The sequence below is a fragment of the Calonectris borealis genome, chromosome W, assembly GCF_964195595.1.
Source record: "Calonectris borealis chromosome W, bCalBor7.hap1.2, whole genome shotgun sequence".
NCBI classification, from domain to species: domain Eukaryota; kingdom Metazoa; phylum Chordata; class Aves; order Procellariiformes; family Procellariidae; genus Calonectris; species Calonectris borealis.
The window spans coordinates 4,386,958-4,405,428 of NC_134351.1; the positions used below are offsets into that span (position 1 = coordinate 4,386,958).

Sequence of the window (18,471 nt, forward strand, 5' to 3'; positions counted from 1 at the left end):
GGTATTCCCTATTAGCGCAAACTAAGAACTATAGTTGAGGGCTGTGCCTGTTTTTAATGTAATACGGGAACTTGGGAAGAAAAGGCATTGACTTCTAACAGAGCAGTATTAAAGATTTCATTATTTTGGAGAGCTAGAGTTGTGGTTTTAAACAAATTCCTTAAACCTCTCTAGAAATTGTCCACTGAAAGAATAGAAGTCTGACATATCAATACCCTATTGCAATACATAATGATTTTTTTTAAATCCATATAATTTCTGAAGTTGAATAATGGCATATAGGTTTCACTGTAAATCCTGGGGTTTTGATTCTTTTATCTGCTCTTGAAATATATACATGTAAATAGCAGCGTCAGTACATGGGGGAGGCTTCTCGGCTAAATGAAGCCGATTTTGTAAAAGCCTAATTAGATGAAATGAGAAATTTGAGTAATGGAATAAATTGGTACCTCTGTTAGCAAGAGGTACACAAGAAAGAATCTGGCTCAAGTTTAAAGAACTGTTGGATTTGGCTCAAAAGGAGTATGTATATGCTTATGCATAATTAAATACAACATTCAAATCAGAACAGAAGAAAGGCTTAATCACTCAGATGATATGGAGACAACTTGAAGTGAATGGAGTGTAACTGCTGGGTTAAAACAGTGGGGAGGCTTTTGGTAAAGTTATTTCTAAGGAGGGAGAATGTTGGTTGTTAGTAGTCTATAAACCTTTCAGAGATCATAGGGTTGAAAAAGCTCCAGTGGAAACACTGCCAGAATAGCACAGAAACTGATTTCTGACATAATGCTGAACTAGTTTCTTTGCATCTCTGTTTAAGATGGTGCTAATAAATTATTGATGCACAAAACTTGTGAGTTATGCTGCAGTTGTGATTCTTGTGAAAGCAAGAAGAGGCTGCTCCTGCAAACACAACCTCAAATTTAGATGAATGTAGTCTGAATTGTCAAAATAGACCAGGAAGTAGGGTAAAATCCATCATTCTTGTTAAAACTTCCGTGCTTCATTATTATGTCAAAAACGTTTCTCATAGAAGAGGCTTTGGCAAAGCCAAAGCGTTACTTATATTTTAGGCTTATGGCGTATGTGCATAAAGGTGTAGATACAGCAAGGTGGTAGATTTTATAAGCTTGGTAGACAAAATAGCTTATAGCTTTTTGCTCGATTCCTGTTGGCTTGAATTGAGGATGGTGGTAGAAGTTCAGATCGGCTATCAAGTGTTCACGTTAATGCAGGAACTATCCAGGGCTCGGATCATCTTCTGAAGAAAGTTAAGTAGAGGTAATTACAGCAAAGAGACTTAGTGATACGTGAACTGGAAATCCATGGGTAGAAGAGGCTGACTTTTAGCTTTGAGACAGCTGCTAAGTGACTGTCACTATTTTATCAACTTCTGCCAGTGTAGTGCAAAGCCAGGGCTGTTGAACAGAACCAGTTAGAAAATTTTGAGGAAGTGTGTTGTGGAACACATTGTAGGGGAGTTGACAGCGGTGGAATAATGAACTTCCTTCTTTGGGAGAGGATTCGAGACTAAATGGAATTATATTTCCTGTGGTTTAGATTGTTCTTTTATTGGATCACTTTGTTTTGGCATAGGCATTCAGGGCTAAGATAACAATGTGTTTTAGAGTGCTGAGAGAGCACAGACCCCAGCCGCTTTCTTCTCCTAGAAAATGTGAAACCACAGACAACTTTTGAAATCCATCCTCTCACTGACTTAATCTTTCTGCCTTTTCAGTTCCTCTGTTTATATAAACAGATTTCCTTAAAGCAAAGGGTTGCAGTGCCGACAGTAAAAATGAAGGGGCTGGGTTTGTGTCTGACTAATCTGCTGCCTTTGAATCTTAATGCCTCCTTGCTTTGACTTTGGGATAGCTAGAATTACTAGGAAAAACTGGCTTAGCAACAGTAGTCTTGCCAGTCTAGTTTGGGAAAACTCCCATGCCTGGAGTGGGTACAGTGAAATAACTGGATTTCTCAGGCAGTATGTCCAATACTGATTTCTTTACTTTGGAGATGAGAAGGAAGATTTTGAATAACAGGTCTCTGAAACAAGCATATATGGGAAAGTGAATGAAGCTTTTATGGCTGTCAGTCCTTCAGCTTTACTGAGGCTTTCTATATGGTGTTTAAGGGCTTCTATTGTGGAAAATTATAGGCAAGTTTATATAGAAGTCAAGGGAAACACCATTTTTACTCAGATTGTTTGTGTGAGGATGTTACAGTACAAAACACATGTAGAGGTGTAATATTACAGGAAATCAGAGATAAAGGTTGGTGTTCCTCTGAGATAGCATCAGTTAGCACAGTATAACCACACACTGTGTTTTGATGAAGTGTTTCTGACAACATCTAGCAGTTTCCTTATACATTTATCTTGTCAATTGCTCCAAAAAGCCAGACCTTATGACTGCAATAGTATTGTGCTGTTTGGCCACGCTGACAGTGCAGAGCCAAGTGTTTCTATTCCATATTTCTCAGTAGTTGTCTACAAAATTCAAATGCAGTTATGCATGCAGACTCTTTGAAGATTGAGATGCAGCTGCACACAGCTATCTGTGATGTGAACACCACATTGGCTGGACAATCTTCAGTTTTTAATTTCTTTTTAGAAGTAAGGCTTTTGGTGTGCTACTTGAAGCAAATGCTGCAGTTCTTATCTTTTTCTCCAGAGCAGAATATTCTTGATGTATTATGGACAAGCATGTAATATTGATGTGCTTTATAGATATGGGGTGTTTTGGGGTTTTTTGTTGCCTTTTGGTTTTTTTCCCCCTTCAAAGACTGTCTGAAAAAAGCTTAGTGACAGTTATGGTAATGGTTGCAGATTGGTATCTTTCTGTGTAGTAGATATGGATGGAAACATGCTTGATCATATGATGGAGAACTTTATAGCAGCCAAAGCTGCTCTCTGACTTTGCTGTTATTCGTTATTTCCTAGGCGGCAAACAGTAACAAGCACTCCTTGCTGGATTGAACTTCATCTGAATGGACCTCTACAATGGTTGGACAAAGTATTGACTCAGATGGGCTCCCCTTCAGTACGCTGCTCCAGCATGTCGTAAAACTCCTTCCTCCGTTACCAGTGGGCTAAATACCGAGTCCAATCAACAGACTTAATATAACAGCTCGTCTGTCGTAGTATTTGTGTGTGGTCCCCATGAACTGTTTACTATCCAAAAAGGTTTTTAAAAAAAAAAAAAAAGAAAAACAGCACTTGAGGTCTCATCAATTAAAGCACCTTGTGGATTCTGTTTCCTATACTCTGATACTAGATGAAAATTTAGTGTATAGAAATGCCTTCTTCAGAAAGAAGAAGGGACAGTTCTAAAGACTCTTAATGGTGTTTTTATTGGGTATATAATTGAGTGTCCTAATGGTTTATCAATAACATGAATAGCTAAGTATATGTACAGGTAATGTATCATGATCTCAAATATCACAGTATTGTGCTGTTCTACATTTTAGTTCCCATAAATAGTTGTTTGTTTTTTTGATTGGGGCAAATCTCTCATAAAATTCCAAGACTCTACTCCTTTATTCTTTTATATTTTTTTATATAAGCAGGTTTTCGAGTTGTCCTAAACATAAAAAGCAGACTTTCCTTGTAGAAAAGCTTAACTTTTTGCTGCCTTCTTAAAGAAAAAAAAAAAAATCCCTCCATTGGAAGGGAGAGAAATGTCTTGAGATTCATCTGTGAAATCTTAAGACACTTTATATGCTTAATGGGGCCTAAAATGAATTCATATTATAAATTCCGAGTATCCATCACACTAGGAGTCTACTTTTCCCTACCCATCTCAGTTGATGCATCTGTTGCCAGCAGTATGGCTGGCATGGATGTAATTTAGGACTTTTTTGTACCTTGAATCATTGAAATCAGTGTTTTTTCTCACGGAATGAGAATTTACCATAGCATTGGATACTGGATTAAGTACGCAAGGTTATTGGCTTACCCCTTACATCTGTATTTTTTCATTAAACAGATGTCACTAAAAATCATGGTTTTTAGTTTTTGGAGCCAAATACCTTGAAAAATCCTTTCCCAGGGTAAACTAGACTCTTTCTATAGGTTTTAAATAGATGCAGCTTCTTAACATATTTCAGTAACAGAATTTAAATTTCTGATCTGAGTGGCTTTGTATAGCTTACTTACGTACCAGATCATACGCATTCATTATGTCATAATGGGCCTTGTTATTAAAAGTAGTTGCTTCTGCAAAACCTCTAGGATAGTGGTTGCTGAGGTATGACCAGCGAAGGAGGACTTCTAGGTTCTTCGTGACAGTGCATGTTATTGTGAACCCTTGGACACTACAGCTGCACCATATTAAAAATATTCTGAAATATATTCTACAAATAAGTCTGGGTTGGGGAAGGGTTGGGAAACTGTATAGAAGGGTTATTCTGACTTGAAAAATATACATCTTACTAACAATCTTGTGATCTAGCTGTCTGTCATTCTTTTGTTATTGTGGCAGTAGCAGGATTGCCTTTGTCTGTTTTTCCCATTGTTTCATCCATTACACTAGTACTGTACTTTGTAAGTACAGCTAGTGATAACTTAGCTTTGAGAACAAAAATGTGGCCAGTGTTACAGCTTTTAATCAGTTGACTGAATTGATGGATATTTTTATGCCATAATGACTAGGGCATAGAAGCAATACCAAAAATCAAGCCTTGAAAAAGTGGGCCAGACACCTTTAAAAAATTGGCAAAGCAGTTACCAGTTTGTGCTAGTTTTACCAGTAGACTAATGTATTGGTAGAACTTGTGAACCTAAGAAATAAGCTTCATGCGTGTTGCATTTGCCTAATATGTGAATACACTAATAAAAGTTTTAATTCTCATGATGGTTGGTTTTTTAATTAATTGCTGTATATATTTTCTGTTGAAGGTTAGGAATCGTTCTAACCCACCCAAAGAAATGGCACAAGTGTCCTGCGTGTTGTGGCTGGAAAGGTTCAGTTTAGACGTTAAAATCACTTCTTATACAGCTATTGTGGAGGTTCTGGATCTGTGTGTGTTTAATGATATAGGCTTCTACTCCAGATCGAGTTTATTAAAGCAGTTGCTTTTTTCTACCACAATCAAATTACATCCTACTAGCTCAGATGTTTACTGTCACCTGTGAAACAGTTAGATAAGAGCGGCTTGTCTGGGTGAAAGACTCCATTGCATTTATGAGCAGGTTGCAACTTGAATCAGTTGGGTGACCTAATTCTGCAGTCTCTTTACTGTGGATTTTTGTATGTGTTCTTTCAATTATGGCGATATTGCTTGCTTTGCCTTGAACGTTGTAATAACCTCGACTGTGCCCTTTTTTGGTGCGCACTTCCAAGTAACGTACAAGGGCACTGCAGACACTATCTGTGGACCTGTGGTGCTGCCTATGTGCAAGGCCATCTCAGTCTGTGTAGAAGTCACTTTTTTTTGACTTCTGTTAGTACCAGTAAAATATTCTCTCCTGCCATTACTGTTTCAGCCACAGCTTATTGGAACACGGGAACTTATCTGCATTCGAAATGTTTGCTTGCCTGTATTTCACTTAAATGCCTTTGGCAGTTCTTGAGTAACTTTAACCTACTCCTGTTTCTTAATCCAGTGCCCTTCTGACTTATCCCACTGCTGTTCTGCTCTTCCTCAAAATCTGACCAGTGCCTGCTCAAGCATCTTAATGTGGAATGCCTGTGGTATGTAAGGAATGTGACTTCATCCCTCTTCTCTTCTGTCAGTCAAAGTACTGATGTCCAAAGTACAAATGAAAAGTGAATTATTTTTTGCGATGGGGCTGTTTGGTTAAATAAAATACTTAACAAGCAGGGGATCTCAACTGGAGATGCTTTAAGCCAGCTGCTTATCTGTATCGTGAACCTGGAAAAACTCTATATGCAGCTGTTGCCTTAAGTTTGGACTGGGATACCATGTGCCTGGGTTCTGATCTCTCTTGTCACTAGCCCTGTCTGAGCTTGATTTTCATAGTACTGCCAAAGCCAAGTAACCAAAATTCAGGTAGTTGATGTAAACACCCGAGCCTAAAAATTATTTTTGAGTTGCCTTTTAGCAGCTTGGATGCCCTGAGCTGACATTTCAGAACCCTCCCCTCTCCAAAGAAAACCCCAATTTCATGTAGAAGTTCTTCCAGTGCCAGGGCTGGGGCTTCAAGAACAATGTCAAATGTTTGGAGTCCTGCACCATTAAACTGTGAGAACTGATAGTAGAACGTCACCTGTGTATTTCCCCCTTCTTCTGTGCATGTTTCCCATCTAGGTGGGTAAGCTCTCTGCTGTTACTTTAGCATCTTGCATGGAGTCCTTTGGCTTCCAGGTGCTGTTATACAGATCTAGAACATGGTGATTGCTGTGGTGTTTTCTTGTTCTTATTCTGCTTAATCAGGACTTAACCTCCTTGAGACTGGTTGCCAGCAGGCAGTGTAAATAGTTTAACTTCAGGCTTCCTGTATAATAATCAGCAGGGAGAGGTAAAGTCTGAATTTGGGGCTCTGAATTGCTGTCTGGTAGAGAGCCTAGGCTGTTGGCTGAGGTGCCTGATATAAATGCATAAAGTATGAATATCTGCCTTAAAAAGTTCCTGGGTGCTATCAAAGTAGTCAGCTTAGATGTTTAGGAATAATAGCTTTAAACTAATTTACACGGTAAAAACTAGAAATCACAACTACGGTACTTAACTGAGCTTTTTATTTTTATGTGTCCAACTTGATTTTTCATGTTGAAGTGGGAGGGTGTGACGTTTGGGGGTTTGATAATCATCTGCAGCTCTAAATTGTTGGCACAGTGAACTGTAAGTGTTTTGTTTTAACCTTCAAACTTGTCATACTTCGTTGTGGTTACAGCTTTTTTTAGCATTGCAAACTGAAATTTTACTGCAGCTGGGTTTTGAGTTAAAATATTGTGAAATACAGGATTTCACTATACTCCACCCACAGAGTGTTTTACTTGAGTATGAAGCAGTGTTCCTTTTACCAAAACAAGTTTGACTGTAACCTAATTTTGGGGACACTGAAGCTTTAATACCAGGTCTGAAGAGTCAGTGAGGTACTGTCTTCGTTAAAAGAATTACACAGATCACAAGTAACATGCCAGCTGTATTAGAAAGTGCTTCTAGAAGGACCTGCTCAGGGAATTAAATTGCAGCTGGTCTGAAAGTTTATTACTATTAAGAAAATAGTAATGAAATGTGTGTTTTCCTGACCACTTAAGCTTGGCTAGTAAAGAACCATCATAAACTGTATTAAAGGAGGCCATTTAAAATTAACCTTCGGTCATGTTGGTCCTCTTTTCCATCTCTCTTCTGTAAAAAATTCTCCAAGTAGGATTGCTGTTTCTTCTCTTGGGAAAGCACAGTTTGTGGAGTAAGTTTCTGGAACTAGATTGTCACAGCTACGAAAACTAGAATCAAGGCTTCAAAGCTGAGAACAGTCTTTGATGTTACATTAGCTGTTGTTTCATTAACTGTAATCAGGATTAAATCTAGTTAGTTGGCAGAAGAAAAATGAATGACAAATAATGGATATGTAAAGATGTCAGACCTCGATGCTCTTGATCCTTTTCCCCCATGTACGAGATCTTGTCAGAATGGATTCAGTAAAGCCCAGTTGCTTGTTCTGTTCCTTTTGGAATAGGATCCAAAGTGGCAATGGACATATATGCTCCAGCCCTACTGTTTTTTTTTCTTTTAATTTGCAACAGTGAAAGTTGAAACAAAGCTGCTGTCACTCTTGATTTTTCTGTGTTAACAGCATCTAGCTATGTGCTTGTCTAAAGCTGTGGTAAGCTATCATAAAAAATTTATGTATGCCTCCTGAATTAATTGAGCTTATGAGCAATGTGTACCTGAGGCTGCAAATTCCGTTTGATTTTAAAACTTATCTTTGCTTTAAAGTCTTACTTACTTGCCTTTTCATTTTTAAGTAAAATTCCAAGAACAGCTGTTGTGGCACCAAGCGTAGAAAAATCATTAAACTTAGGTTGCCAGTTTATCTTTGGGTAAAGGGGTGGGTGGTGTCCATCAGTTCTTACTTAATCTTTGAAGGGAGTTGTCTAGGCGGTTGGCCACCTTTGATCAAGGAATAACCAGACAGGGAGGCTGGAGCCTCAAGCATGCCGCCAGTTTACAAGGAAGCTGAAGGAGAGGCAGGTCAAGCTGTAGAGCCATACTCTGGACCAGGGCATTACAGACTCCCAAGGGTTAATTGTCATATGCTCCAAACTCTCCAGAGATAGGAAACAGTTGGACAGGGGGTAGTATACAGGTAAGCTTAGGTTGTCTAGATTTGTGAGTTACTCTGAAATAAAACTAATGACTAATGAGTTTGGAAACACTTCAGAAGTCGGGTCTCTTCTGTTTGTGTTGCATGTCCTTGAAGAGTTGATCTGTAGGATTCACAGAGTGAAGCTGAGAAAAAGATGTGCTTAAGCTGTTGAGATTTGGATGGGGGTTATTCAGAATGGGCTCCCCAGGGCTTTCACAGCTGGGTGTTGGTGTATTTTTTTCCTGTGGAATCACTGGTGGAGCCTGTGGTTAAATAAAAAAGCCTCAGGCAGGAGAGGCAGGCTCCTCAGGAGAGGAACAAGGCTTGATCCTACTGAAGCTCTGAGAAGAGCAAAATTTATCTTGCCACAAAACAGTGGCGCAGGCAGTGCCGAGGTTTGTGAGCTGGTGGAAATCCGAGTAGTGCCGCATGGAGAAGGACTGTGTGCTATCAGAGGGGATGTTAGTTCAGATACAGGTCCTGGTGAAATTTCTTACGGACCTGAGCCAAGTTGTGCTGTGCGTCTGTACTGTGCCTCCTCACATGCTTGGTTCCAAAGCTAGCAAAGGCAGATGAAGCTTGGGCTTGTCTCTGCTGCCAGTGTAGATGGATAAGAGCTCAACAGGGTCCACTTGAAGGTTGAATGAATGTTCACTACCCAGACTACTGTCAAAGGTGGAGAAAGGACTTCAGAATTAGTTGCCGTGTATTTTTTGTAATAGCAGAGAGCATTGACTTTGGTAGAGGAGGATCGGGAAAAAACTAGATTTGTACTGGGGAACAAATGAAATTGTCTTTTGGATGAGAGCTGTCATGCATCTGAGGAGCTCAGCAGTCTCAGAAGTATGGGAGGACTGTCGAGCGCTGAGGCAGGCTGTGGATTGGGCAGGACTGTGGTTGCTCTGGAGAGTATCCACCTCCGAACTGGATATACCTAACAGGATCCTGGTTTACAGAAGAGTTGCGTATACAGCACTGAGGTGTGCATTCAGACGCCAACATAAACCCTCTCTCTTATTTTGTAGTTAAGCCTTGGAAATGATAACGTTAATTCAGGAACAATAATCCCCTTCTAGACAAGTACACTATCTTTTCTTTTACAGCTTCAGAAGTCTGGGAGTCCAATGGGAGGAAAAACCACAGGTATTAGCAACACTGATGTTAGTACTGATGTGAGGGAAAATATCTTCATAATGTACTCAGACTTTGAGGTTTTGAGTAGCGTAGGAAATTAAAATGGGCAAAGAGCCAGGGCTGAGAAATACTGAGATTTAGTAGAACAGGAAAAGTGGTGGAGCTGAAATAAAAAGAGAGTGGCTGATGCTCAGCTTCAGCAGTGATACGCGGTCACAAAAGCACCCTTAGCAGTTATCTGAACGCTCTTGATACGTATCGGCTTGTTAAAGATCATAAAACTAGTTTTCCTTTTGTTACAGCACTGAAAGAGTTGTTGGAGCACAGGAGCAAGCCTAATGGAAATGGGGCTGAGGGGAGCACAGATCTAGTTTTGCATCTCTGTTGTCAAAGCTAAGGCTCGATGTAGTCCCTTGAGAAGCAACTTGAGCTCAAGACTGAAGAACTGACACAACTTGTCCTGCAGCCTGGCACTGGATGGAGGAGACTGTTACCTGACCACAAGGAGAAGCAGTCTTACAAATTAGTAATAGTAATAAAAAGCTCACAACCTCAGTGGGAAGAGGTTTGCTCTTTAGGTAATATCTACATGAATTTTGATTCTGGAGAAGACAATTCTGCTTTTTCTTTAATGAGAATGCTCAGATGATCTTTGGGAGTGTTCAAGTGCTCCTCAGCAAATAGTACATCTCATCCTGTGGAATGACGGTGTTTTGTTTGGGATTTTATGAAGGGGGATTTTTGTTTTTTTAGGGACTTAGAGAGTCTGACTTACTGAAACTCTGCGAGACTTCTTGGTCTCCTGATTTCGTTCTAAAAACGCTGAAATCTAAAGTTAGTGGATTTTTGCATGACAAACAGCAGCTGTGCTTGTTTAATGTGGAGAAAACACTATGCTCTTCTGAGGCCCTTAGGAAGAATATTAAAAAGGATTTTTTTTTCCAAAATGCTTATTTGCCAGCAGCAGGAAGTCCTATTAGAAGAGGGGAGGAAAAAACAGCTTCAAAGTTATCTACTTAAAAAAGGGGGGGAGGTGGGAAAGGAATTAGTGTGCAAGTAACAGTCTAAATATTTGAATTCTGTTTGGATTGAGAGCGCTGGGTTGAAACTTGCCTGGCTGATGGACCGAAGCCTAGTCGAAGTTAAGCTTGAAGGGGCTTTATTTCGAGTGTAGAACACTTGATCACAAATGTGTATTATATTTTTAGTTTGTTGTGTCAACAGACACCGTTGTTTTGTGTACTTTTGTTTGGCTGACAAACAGTATGGCAGAGGTGTCCTGTCTCCGGTGAAGACACTTGAAAACGGGTCAGCCATCAGTTGAACTATTGGTTTTGTGTGATGTGAGAAATGAACTTGGTGCTTATGGGAAGGCAGTTCTGATCTTGGTGCCATCCCAAGGGCACAAGCTTAAAACTCAGTAGTCCCATTTCTCACGTGTGCGTTCATACGTACCCTCTCAGACCTTATTCCTGATCATCTAGTTGAAATCAAGGGGGACTAACGGGAGGCTTTGCTGCTGCTGTAGTAATACCAAAATTACATGATAATGACCATAATTTGTGTGTTCTCTCTGAGCTCTACCTGATGTTAGTAGAGCTGTGGCCAGTTTAAACTTCAGTGGACGCTATTTGGAGGCAAAACCCTTGAGCGTTGTCTTTGTTATGGAACCAAAAGGTGATTGTGAAGTTGTGGGATCTGTTTGTACCCAGTGCTTCCCCTGGACGTGCTCTGAGAGCTGAGACACTTAAATGAGCAGAAAGAATGATTTACCATGACATTGGGAGGATGTGCAGGATTTTGGGAAGTTGAATCTCTGACCTAGGGTAAGCAAAGATGCTTCTCCCCCTATCTTCCCCCAATCCCCCATGTCTGGTGCTGTCAAAAGATCTGGGTATGTTTAGAAGAACTAATGTGCTGTTAATTAGCACTGCAGTAGGTAGCACTGGCCACGCTAATTGCTAACGTTGGGACTGTTATGTCCAACGGGGCGGCTAACAAAATAAAGACAGATGGCAATGGATTAACTGACTTTTTTGACTGTGGTTCAGATGCTGGCTTGAGGTGCTCCAGTCTGCTTGCAGAGGCTGCTGGTAGGCTAAATTTGCTAGGACCCTGTCAAAAGCCAGCTTAATGAGTTAGCTAGGTATTGAAATGCATTTGTATTTCTTTAATATTAGGCCCAATCATTGAAAGACGTCTAGTTAAGAGAACGTGTAGGTGGATTAAAACAATGAAGGAGCAGGGAGCAATTGGTGGAGTTCTTCCCATGTCATGGGATGTTTAAGCAGTGGTTCCAGTTCAACCCAAAATTCATGTATCTGATGCTAATATCGGCGTGTCTGCAGCCATGGAGCTCTGGCTATGAGACTTTTTGCCAGCCGTGATTGAGCTAATTCCAAAACTAATGATTCCCAAGATGTGCCTTTTGAGGTGTACAGGAGCTATTCCTCCTCTTTTGATATTCTTAAATGTCCTCTGCTCTAGCTGGCATTGATGAAACCTAGCAGTCTGGGATCTTTTTTGTATTTTGTGTTCTTGTTATCCAGTGTGGTCAAGGCAATGTCAGCTCTATCACAAGCCAAGTCCCTTAGAGCCTCTTTTCCACAGAAAAGAACTAATTAAGTGTGAAGATTAAAAAGGGATGAAATACTGATACTGAATACGATAGAGGTAACATGACCATAATTTCAGAAGTTTAAAAAAAAAAAAAAGAGCAGTAGATCTCTTTCTCAACCTCACTCCCTTAAAAGGTGCTTGCTTGGGTTGTTTTATACAGCAGAGGCATCAGGTTCACTCAACGCGGGCGTCAAACCTCCACAACTATGGAGGAGTAGGGGGAAAATGATCTGTTAGAAGTTCGTGTGGAGGAGTGCCAAGGAAGACAGAGTTAGAGTACGATGAACGGTATCTATGTGCAGATGGAAAGCAGATAAGTACAGTCAGTGGGTAGTATTTTATGTCCTTGTTTTGCTGGAGTCCTCGGGTACTTCTCGCGTGTGTCAACCCTACGTACTTTCAAAGAAGTTTAAACTCGTGGGGAATTTCTTGGTTGCCGTTACCCGATGATGCAGCAGCAGAGCCAGCATTAAAACCCACATCTTCCTGCCTTCCAGCCTCAGGCCGATTTCACTAAGCCACAATATTTTTTCGACAGGGTACCACCGTTGGCAGCCCATAGCTCTGAGTCATGGAAACTTTGAAGTGACTTGTATTTGACTACAGAGATGTGTTTTGCTTTGTGTCCCCCTTCCTTTGGCTTGTGGAATTGGCGTGGTTTCAGCCCAATGAGACCCATCAGGGTGGCTCTCTTGTCCTTATTTAATGAGACAGTGGTGGAGATACTGTGACCAGACTGTAACTCAAGATGGGGTTGGCCTTCTGACCAGCTGAAATAGGAAAGTATCTTCTTCAAAGAGTCAAAATAATGAGAAACAGGTGTTGATATTTATGAAACTAGTTGTACATCAGTTGACGGACTATTTTTGTTCTTAGTAGTCTTGGAATTTGCAGATGTGACACTACTACAAGCCGTCCTTGCTCATTGTAAGGGTAAAGCTACTTTGCACAAGGCCTGAGGACCCTCACTGACCTTGATTCCTTATGTAAGACAAGCTCCTTTGACCTTAGGCATCAACCCAGTGCGTGTTTCCAAAGCAATCTGATAAACAATCTGTGCACTTCTCACCTCACAGAGAAGGTGGGTGAGAATGACCAGTAACACATGCTGCTTCACGGCTAGCTAGCCGGGTTTTAAATATAACCTGTTCCTTGTAAGAGTGAAGAGGTTTGAAAGAACAAAAGCAAGTTAGCACCTTGGCTTTAGTGTTGCACTGAGAATAACTCAATCCTTTGAAAATTACTACTCTCAAACAAAAAACAAAGCAGGGGGGGTACCTGTGTTGATTACAGTGGTTTAAGGAACTTATCAAGAAAGCCTTTGTTGAACACTGCTAGATGGTAGTTTTCAATCTACACAAAAGAAGCCACCAGATTTCGTTAACTTCGGATGAAAAAAAAAAAGAAAAAAAAAAAAGAGAAAAGAAAAAAAAAAGCCAGGCACTTTTGACAGAGATGAAATGTTACATGGAAAAGTGTTGATTACATGGGACTGTTGAATAAAAGCAAAGCAGACAAGTTGGTCCCCTGGTCATCTTTCCAGCCAGGAAACCTCCTTGAGCTTATGTCACACCATGTGTCTCCAGCTATTTCAAAATTAAATTTTTCTGACAAGTCTTGTACTGAATATTTCTCACTTTGCATTTTCCTTTCCCATATAACATGAAAATGATCTGACTCTCCCCACGTAGGGTGGGCACTCAGTTCTAAAGCTCCTCCAGCCGTTATATACGGCACAATAACTTCTGTTTGGATGTGAGCCTTTCTCAAAGCTGTTGTATGAATTCAGGCCACTTCTAAACCCCTTCATGGTTTTCACTCCTCTCCCTACCTTCTAACAACAGGGCTGTCTTTTCTTCCAAAAATTGTCCGTGCTATGCTGCTATTAAACACTCCAGCCTCATTATCTTACAACCTGGGGAAGCAATCTCTTCATCTGCGTCATTGAGAGGGGTCGTTTTCCCCTCTGAAGGTGGTGTGTGCAAAACCCTAGGTTTCACAAAGCCTAGGACAGCTAGGATCTGGAAAAAGGCCACAAAAACATGGTTCGAAGACATCCTACAGTGGTTGCAGCTAAGACCTTGTGGTCTCAGGTAGGTGCCAAGCTTGATTCGAATCCTGTATTATTGTAAGCATGGAGTTTGTTAGAGCATCTTGAGACTCCCTAGCCAGGCAACCTTGACTTCCTATGGGCAAGGTTTCCACTATGCTAAACTTGGTTCTGCAGTTGACGTCCCAGCCAACCACCGTGGTCAGACGGTGTCTATCGCTCTCGGGCACATGGTCTTTGTTCTTCACATAAGGTTTCATATATAAGCTTCGCTTCAGGTGTTCCCAGATGGAGCTGCACTCTTTACTCTCCTGCCAGACTTTCCCACAACAACCTGGTCACCGTTCGTGCTGTGGCAAGACTTGTTCGGTGGTTGGGAACAAAAACCTGTCTCTCCCCAGGTTAGCGTTAGCAAGCACCATCTTTTCTGGTTGGAGTAGCTCATACAGGCAACTTCAGTAGCCTTGATATAGACCTGGTAGACACAGAAATTTCACATTCATGCCCTAAAGCTCTGGGCTCTTCTAAAAGGCGTTCATGCAAAGCTTTCTGGTCTGTCAACCACCGTTTTCTATATCAAAAAGATTACCTTTTCCTCTGCCAGGCAGTCCCGATTTCCCTGTGGGTTTGGTGGAAAGACGACAGGATTTGCTTGTCTCAGCAGCTCCCCTCCTGCTTGTCCTTGAACGCTCTAGGAGATGAATTGAGTGGAGTTTTGCTTTTTTTCCCCCCAGGTAGGGGATCTATTTTGAAATTATTTCTAGGGCATGTGATGCGGGGCTAGCCCCATGTAAATAAACCCAGCCTGCTTATTTCCCATGTGACCGGGAAACATTGATGCTTCTGCTTTTGAGGAGGTTCGTGCCCAGGGTCCTTTCTCAGGTGTTTCAGATTGCATGGCTGAGCTCTCCTGGAGTTGCTCTCCCAAGCTTTGCTATTTCTTCTGTGAAGCTCTGAGGAAGACGGGGTGATGCTCTGATGATTCTAGTCACTGAAGCAGGTTGGAGGCAGTCTACATATCACAATCTGGTAAAAACTGTTGAGGTCCCTGAAATCCATCTGGGCTATTCCCTGAGATGGAGACTTGCCCACTTGATTCGTCCCAACTCTGAAATGCTGTTCCTCAGAGCTGGGATGCCCTACAGGTCTTCTTGCTCACCGACTCCTCTTCCTCTGTAGTACCAGAGGTCAGAGTTAGGGAAGAGAGGTCTCCTAGGAGCAGCTAACTGATCCTCCCCCTCTCCATGTTACAGCTTCTGACTATTTTGGGATACTTGGTGGAGCCAGCAGCCTGGATTTCCACTTTGCCTCTGTTAAGATCCATTCTGTCCCCATGCCTGGTTGTGGGTTGGGCATCTGTTTCCTCCATCTGCTTTCTTGGCCTGTGGTGGGAGGACAGAGGAAACCTGACTCCTCGTGGCTGACACAGCTCAGCTCTCAAGGGAAGAGTGTTCCTTCAGAGTCTACTCGCATTTTTCTCTAAGACGGTGTCTAATTCGGCCAAGAGATTAATCTTGTTTCCTTCCCCAAGCTTCACACCTCTAAGGCACTCTTTTTCACACCCTTCATGTCAGGAAAGTTCTCCTATTTGAAGGTCTTTCTGGTGGGTCATTGGCAACTGCTGCTACAAGGTAAGAATTTGACAATGCCAAGCAAAGGCGAGGAGGGTGCGTTGAGGCTTGCTGCCACGTTGCCGAGGTGCCTCCACCACCAGTCTCGGCTGCCAGGTCCTCTCGTTCAAGTTGAAGGAGCTGAGGTGCTCCTTCATGCGTCGTGGGTCATCTTCCATATCTCTCCAAGCAGCGTCCCGTCTCTGAAGCCTTGAGGGCAGACGCAACGTTGGGCTGAGCAGCTTCGTGATTGCGTTTGGAATGGAGGGCTGACCCTCTGCCCTTTGAATTAACGGCATGGGGAAATGTCTGGGATTAGGTGGAGATTGTCACTTGAAGATAAAATCCAGTGTGAGTGAAACAACTGTACGTAGGGAACGTGCGTGCTGGTTAGCCTCTTCCCACCTGCTTGCACGGAGTCATCTGGAGTTGTATTTCTGTATAGGGAGGAAAAGGGGTGTGATGGACCTTCACCCATCCACGCGCCGAGTTGCAGGTAGCTCTGGTGCTGGTCCAGGCTCTGCAGAAGTCACCGCACCATTTCCATGTCTCCAGAGCTGTACTGGGGCTGTTGCAAGGAGACACCGAGCTTGCCATGCAAACCCTCTGCACAGCCCATGAATAAATCCATAAAATATTACAAAGAACATCATTTTTCTCACGTAATGACATGAGGCAATTCAGCTCAACGGTAACAGAGCGGGGAAAAAAAACAGGAAACAGTTTGTGAAAACACTTTCAAATTACAAAGTACTAAAGGCCACCACACACCCCAGGAATTTATGGAAATGATGCACACCAAAAAACCCTCTGTAAAAGGAATCTGGGTCATGTTTGGTTATTTTATTACGATTATGGCCAACCGTTCTTGGTATTTAAATCGCATTTAATGGGGAGAAAAATTTGTGGTAGCCCCAAGCCATGAAAATTCAGATTTTATTTTATTTTTTAAAAAGAAAGCACGCAGCAAAACTTGAAATGAAAAAGCGAACGAAACCACGTTCTGCAGAGCATTTGCGCTGAAACTTTATAAAGATGAAAGAAAATATTCCTAAGTAAGCGAATACTCCTTGAACGCAAAGGACTTTCTATCATCTGCTCTGGTAGGGTTTGAACCACTCTGTATTTCAGGGCTGTTGGGAAGGTAATGAGATTTTTATGTCAAATGATATTTTTCATATGTATTACTTAAAGCAATTCATTCCAGACATCGAAAGGCCAGCTTCTTAGTCGCTGCATCGGTTTTATAATACGAGTCGGTTTTATATTAGCTGTGAGGATCCGGCCTCCAAAATTTCTAGGTTGTTTTGGTTTGGGTTTTTTTTTTTTTCCCCCCTCACAGATAAATGTTAATCTAACAGGCAGGGCTTTCATTGCAAGTGGGAGGGTAAATATGTGAAGGTTTCCCGGGAAATATATTACGCCGCAAAAAAAAAAAGATGAAACCTTGAAATGCACAGGCATTGTCGGCGTAATGTTATAGATGGGAGAAGCCATCAAACATTGGCTAAATGCTAGTTAGAAGTGATTTTTTTTTTTTTTTTTTTTAATTCTTGTCAGCTGGGACAAAGTTATGTCTAAGCTCCCCGTGGCCTTGACAAGCCGTAACAGCCCGCAGAGAGAGACGTACGTGTGGCAGAGCGCATCAAAACACCCCGGCTCCGATGGCAGGGAAAGTAAATTAAAGGAACAGGTTTGATCGTAAACCTCCTGGAAAATATGAGGATATTAAAGCCGGCTGGATAATTAGCATAATTACATCATAGCGAATGCAAAGGAGATCATCTTAAGGGATATTGTGTTGTGGGAGCTCGGCTTCGACTGGTAGTGCATGTTGAACGACAGGCTAATAGACTGCTCCAGGGAACGGAGCAGTAAAATCTTTTTATGAATTTGTTTATCAAGAATGCAGAGATAGGAAGGAACAACGATGGCAGTTAACTGGCTGAATTATTGCTTTTTTAACCTTGCTTTCTGCTGATAGTCTTTTGTCAACGCCTGAGCATCCCATTTACTTTAAGGGCAGAGGAAAAATAGGAGCTGACTTTCAGGCCGCGGGCGCTTTGTATACCTGGAAAGTAGGAGCCAGCTTCTGTGGCTGCTTCTCTCTTTCTCTCCCCCGTTGCCTTTGCCGCGCTCTGCTTGTGGCTCAGCAGATGCCGGAGCTTCAAGAAGCGGTGCTGGCTCCTGCACCGTGGTCGCTTTGCTTTCCTACCTCCTCTTTCCACCAAGATGGGAAGAGAAGTGCTTCACGACTCGTAGATGATCAAAATCTACTGGGGGGAAAAATTAAGGTACCTTCTTCATTGGCCTGATTTGCTGCTTTGTGCTTTTTTAACTTGAAAATGCCTCCTGTGGTTTTTCAGTTTGCACAATTGCACCTGCGCTGTTGTCGGTCCAGGCTCTCCCCTGCCTTTTGAACCCACTCCCCACTTTAGGTCATGTTTAACAGGGGATGCTCAGTCTTGTAGGATCTTCTAGGGCCACCTAGAAGGAAGATCCACACCACTAACCTGCTGCAATGTGAGCGTGATATTTCTCTTCTGTTTGGTCCACCACTGGTGAACCAGTATCTACTGGCCAGCCAGGGAGCGAGCGTGCAGCCTGGCAAGAGGAGATGCGATCGGTGGGGAAACTCTCCTTGAGGACTTTCTCCGCGATGGAAGGGGTTGAAATGCAATGGAAGATCCAGGAATAAAGCACCAGAGGTGGACGCTCAGCAGCACATCTAGCGCTAGTTCTGTATAGCCCTGTGCGAGGTCAGTGAACGAGTTGGCCTCGTAGTC

At 42.0% G+C, this 18,471-nt stretch overlaps 1 protein-coding gene across 6 annotated transcripts in view; it reads left to right on the forward strand.

Annotated features, from left to right (window-relative positions):
• The window catches only part of LOC142074890 (mothers against decapentaplegic homolog 2), a 51,850-nt gene extending 47,000 nt beyond the window's left edge, over nucleotides 1-4,850 (forward strand). For all 6 annotated transcript variants that reach the window (XM_075135848.1, XM_075135854.1, XM_075135850.1 and 3 more), the window contains one exon: nucleotides 2,942-4,850. In XM_075135848.1, coding sequence (XP_074991949.1) covers nucleotides 2,942-3,065 — 124 coding nt within the window. In that variant the 3' untranslated portion in view covers nucleotides 3,066-4,850. The remainder of the gene's footprint in view (nucleotides 1-2,941) is intronic.
• The last annotated feature ends 13,621 nt before the right edge of the window (nucleotides 4,851-18,471 follow it).